General features: G+C 47.4%; 1 protein-coding gene across 1 annotated transcript in view; it reads left to right on the top strand.

The window, feature by feature from the left end:
• Nucleotides 1-315: 315 nt before the first annotated feature.
• LOC101863747 overlaps nucleotides 316-4,979 on the top strand; it is a 32,763-nt gene continuing 28,099 nt past the window's right edge. The window contains exon 1 of the mRNA XM_005099402.3: nucleotides 316-2,937. Within this exon, the coding sequence (XP_005099459.2) occupies nucleotides 580-2,883 (2,304 nt within the window). The 5' untranslated portion in view covers nucleotides 316-579 and the 3' untranslated portion in view covers nucleotides 2,884-2,937. The remainder of the gene's footprint in view (nucleotides 2,938-4,979) is intronic.

Here is a 4,979-nt window from a genome sequence, read left to right as displayed (position 1 = left end):
ACACACACACACACACACACACACACAAATCCACATTTATTAGTCCCACCCGTAAAACCAGCCGGGAGCATGGGGTACTTTGTCGCTTTGTCGCCCCGCACCCCCGCCCGTTTGCCGACCATCTCTGTCGGTCTGTCGCTCTGCTGCCTTCATTCGCCGAGAGGCGACAGGCGCGACACTCCGTCTCGTCAACAGCCAATAGGAGGTTGAGCCTGCGCGTCAATCGACAGCGTCCTGCGAGAAATCTGATGCGTGACAAACGTGAGTGGGCGGAGCTTAGAAAGTCGATCGACGAGCCCATTCCGGTGTCGAAGGCACGGACAATATTTTCGTCAGCCTTTGCGCCAGTTTATATTCAGTGTTTTTAATGTTTCCAAACCATTGTAGTGCATCGACGTTTCCATCCACATTGTTTTTAGCAATCTGGCATCCTGTCATCGGTTTCAGTTTGGTAACAATACATTCAAGTGGCCAGTGTTTCGTGGAAGCTGCTACTGCGGCGCTTGTATTTTGTTCGTTGTTATCAGTGTCTATTATGCACGGTAAGGAGTAAAATTCCGAGTGTTTTGTGTTGTCAATATGTGCACGCCAACACAAGGCGCCATGCTACCTTATGGCCTGAAGCTTCCTTCTACGTATTTCCCTTTTGGGCCTGGCGGGGGACTCACACAAGCCCACTTATCAGCTCTGGATTTCCAACGATCGCAGATTAACGATTATAACATCAGAGTCCAGCTCGGATTGCGGAACTACCAAAATTCCTTAGGTCTGTCTCCGTTCCACGCATATATCACCGACCCTTATGCCCAAGCGTACTTCTACAAGCACGACCCTCGCGCCAGATTTGTGCAAGAAGAACCCAAACCTAGTCACAGCTATATCGGCCTGATCGGTATGGCTATTCTCAACGCCAAAGAAAAGAAACTAGTCTTGAGTGATATCTATCAGTGGATTCTCGACAACTACCCGTATTTCCGAACCCGCGGGCCTGGGTGGAGGAATAGCATCCGACACAATTTATCATTGAACGACTGTTTTATTAAAGCGGGTCGAAGCGCCAACGGGAAGGGTCACTACTGGGCCGTCCACCCGGCAAACGTGGAAGATTTTGAACGAGGAGACTTCCGACGTAGACGAGCTCAGAGGAAAGTCCGGCGTCATATGGGCCTGTCGGTGCCTGACGACGACGATAGTCCGACACCGTCACCGTCACAGCCGTGGGCCCAACACGATTCTGGTCCTGACTCGGACAGGGGTCATTCCGAGCCTTCGGTGACTCCTGGGTCGCACGGGCTGAGATTGGGGCTCCCGGGGAAAGAAGCCGACCTCCCCCTCCTCCCACACTCCAGCCCCATGTACGCCCCTGCCCCTCCCCAAACCAGAAAACCCAGCAGAAAACGCCTTTTTGATATGGCGAGTCTTCTGGCTCCTGACGATGACGACGATGTTCCTGACCCCGGAAAGCGACATGCTAGGTCAGAAAATGACGACAACAACGTCCACTCGGCGTTCATATTTCAACCAATTCCTGAGAACAGAGTCGGAGAAAACGTCAAGAGAGAGTTCAACTCTCTGCGCGACCCAGTAGCATATGATCCTACTAAATCCTGTCCTAGTCAACACGTGTTTAGCAGGGAGGGTACCCGGGAGTTTGACTTTCAAGGGAAAGAGACTTTCTCTGACAGCGAAAATGAAAATCGTGACGCCGACGAGGAGGACGATAACGAAGAAATACAAGTGACGTCAGGAGAGGAATCTCCTTTGACACATCTAGAAGATTCTCGAGCTGAGGAGAAGACATTTACAGCCCACGAGGAGGACACGAAGCCTCACTTATCCGAGAGACATAATGTAGATACAACGGGGTCTTCAGCCTCTTCCTCTTCCTCCCACAGCATAGAGCGACGACTTATCAGCCAGGGATCACCAAATAAGTCAGTTCCAGAAAATGCAATGGACTTAACTTCCGGTTTTTCACCTACGGTGTCACCCTCGTCATCTTCCCCCACAGGAGTACATTATGGATTGGGTCCTTCAAAGACCAGGGTCAAGAGAGAAGATCTAAGGTCTTATGGTCAGATGACCACAAACGATGACCGCACACCAAGAACCTCAAAGACCAATGGCGAGGCATCCATTAACAAGGAGATTAGCTTTGCTTCTGGTCAGGGAACTTCAAAATTGCTAAATGAACAATCAGAAACCTACTCCCAAAGCGGTTTGGAAAATATGGCTGGTGATAGGAGTCCTGAGGGACCACGTGACTCTGGCCAGAGGTCCCCGAGACGGACACCACATGAAGGCAATCATTCTGAAAATCCCGAGTCCGTCACATCGCGTGGTAGTGAACTGGAAGCCACCCCGGGCAGTTCTCACAACATACGACACGATAATCTTGCACAACTGCAACTACTCAGGAACGCAGACATGAAACTCGGTTTCGAACGTGGACGTCCGACAGAGCTGGGCCCGAGACTTTACAACGGGGAGACGCAGCCCAGATCTTCTGCCGGAGACGACCCCAGCAAACTGGCCGCCATGGGTATGGTCAGCGGGATGTGCCCGATGTCCGAGGCCCTGCGACGCTCGAGCGAGGGGGTCACCTCGTGGTCAAACATTTCCAAAAGTCCTTCTCCCAGAGACAGACTCAGCGCCTTCAGCAGCCTGGGCCTGAGACAACACACAGCTCTCTACCCGCCACAGTTCCAGCATAACATCATGCGGGCCTTCCCGGTCCCACCAGCTGGACAGCGGCTACTCCTGCCAGTCTCAGGACAGGCCGGACCCCGAGGATCTATCCCGCCCAGCCCTATGCCTCGCGGACCTACTTCTTTTGACCCGCCTTCCTGCCCACAGGTGGTCAAGGACCAGAAGCATGAGTGAGGGCTTGACCCGTGGTCATCAAGATGTCCCAGCAATACAGAACTGCCACAAAAGGTAAAATAATAATATTATACTTGCAACGTACGTACAAAAGAAATAGGTTTCCGTAACTTTCGTCATGTGTAAGCTGACACATAATGCATTGTAAGTGAGTGTATGTGTTTGCGCTTGCATGTGTATGTGTGTGTTTTTGTGTTTGTAAGTGTGTGTATGTGTGTGAGTGTGTGTATGTTGGGGTGTGTGTGTGTGTGTGTGTGGGGGGGGGGGGTTGTTTGTTTGTTTGTTTGTTTGTTTGTTTGTTTGTCTCTAAAGCAACATTTTTTTCTCTCTGAAGTAACACTTTCTTCTCTCTGAATATAAGTGGGTCTCTTTCATTTTCAAGTTGTTGTTTTGACTTATCGGGTTCTTAAGTTGTTCCTTTTTGTTGTTGTTGTTTGTTTGTTTGTTTGTTTGTTGTTTGTTGTTTTGTTGTTGTTTTTTAATGGGGGGGGTAATCCTTTCGTAATAAGAAGCGTGCGCGTAAAACATGTCCGAACGATAAAAATTAGAATTTCAGCGGTTCTGACAACGCTCTATCTACAGACAGCACAAGTATAGATTGCGTGTATCCAAACTAAACACAGGTCCAGTGATGTATCTTAAACGTGTTTAGCACTAAGATAATAAATCTTATCATGTTTGCTAACCGCCTCCATGTCGTCCTTTTGTATGCCTGGTCATTGGGGTCAACCACTGAGTTAGCTACTGGTTCTACATATTTCAAGTTTGCTGAAAAGAGACCAAAACAAGGTTATATCACCGCCGCCACCACCACAAACAACAACAACAACAACAACAACAACAACAACAACAACAACAACAACAACAACATTTTTTTTTAAACATAGAGAGGCGTGCTGACAAAATGAGTTACTTCTCGCATTCCACAAAGGGAGATATTGGCCAAAAATCGACACAGGATCAAATTAGTAGATTTTCTATTGATGCTGTATTATTTAAGCATAACATGCTTTTTAAATATTTCACACTTATAAATTGTAAAAACTTCACCCATAACCATAGGGTTCGAATCTGAGAAGCAACTCGTTTTGTCAGCACGTTTCACGTTCCTTGGTCACCGGGTTATTTCACCTGCTCTGTCTTGTTTCTCTTGCCATGTCCAACCTGAACTCTTTGAACCTATTTTCAATGCAATGTAAAGTATAACTATATTTTTGCGATTATTTTTTTTTTCCAGGGGAGGGGGTTGATGTAGAAGAGGTGACGATTTCGTCTAATTTTCTGTGCTAGTGTCGATGACTCTCTGTCACCTAGTTACGTGTTTTGGCGTTGTTCGGAGATATGTTGAGACGGTGGACACCTATGGTTTATGTTTCACACGTTTCCCGCTCAACATCTTGGGTTGCTAAACAGAGGAATTTCTGACTATCTCTCCTCTCTGGTATGGTTCAAACCAATAAAAAATGAGCGTCAAAGTCATTTTTGGAACAAACAGTTAAGCGGAGTCTGAGGTGGGGCTCTCGTGGTTCAGAGCTTATGGTGTTCGCCTCTCATTCAGTAGATCCCGTGTTCGAATCCTGAGAGCGACGGATTTTTTTTTCTCGTCTAAAACAAACATTTTCTACTTTAACATTTCCTGCTCTCTAATCATATTCTGTCGTCTTTACTTTCTTCTCTGAGCTCCTCACTCTTTCTGCTACCTTTCTACTGCTACTCCTTGGCGCTTTCATACTGCCATCTTTCAGCCACACCCTTGATCTCAGAGTAGGTAAGATCGAACACCCATTCTTCTCGGATAAGGGCCAAAAAATCTCGGAGGTCCCGTGTGCAAGTTGCGAACGTTAAAGATCCCTTGTTGGTTCCAAAATCGATAAGAGTAGGCTTCAGCCGCCACCCGGGCAAAATTCAAAATTAATTCCTTCCAAACTAAAAATGCTTAATGAGTCCCGCGCGCTTATATAACCTTATTGAGTTGCGAGCGCCGTAAAACACAAAACAAAACAAAGAACAAAATAAAGAAAAAAGTCGGAGTCTGGGCTTGGCATTTAAAATACACCTGCTGAAGCCAGGGAAGCAAACAACATCACGATCTACCG

Source organism: Aplysia californica, unplaced genomic scaffold (genome assembly GCF_000002075.1).
Source record: "Aplysia californica isolate F4 #8 unplaced genomic scaffold, AplCal3.0 scaffold00211, whole genome shotgun sequence".
Lineage (NCBI taxonomy): Eukaryota > Metazoa > Mollusca > Gastropoda > Aplysiida > Aplysiidae > Aplysia > Aplysia californica.
Note: the sequence above shows the minus strand (reverse complement) of the source record. Positions and strands in the feature narration are given on the sequence as shown.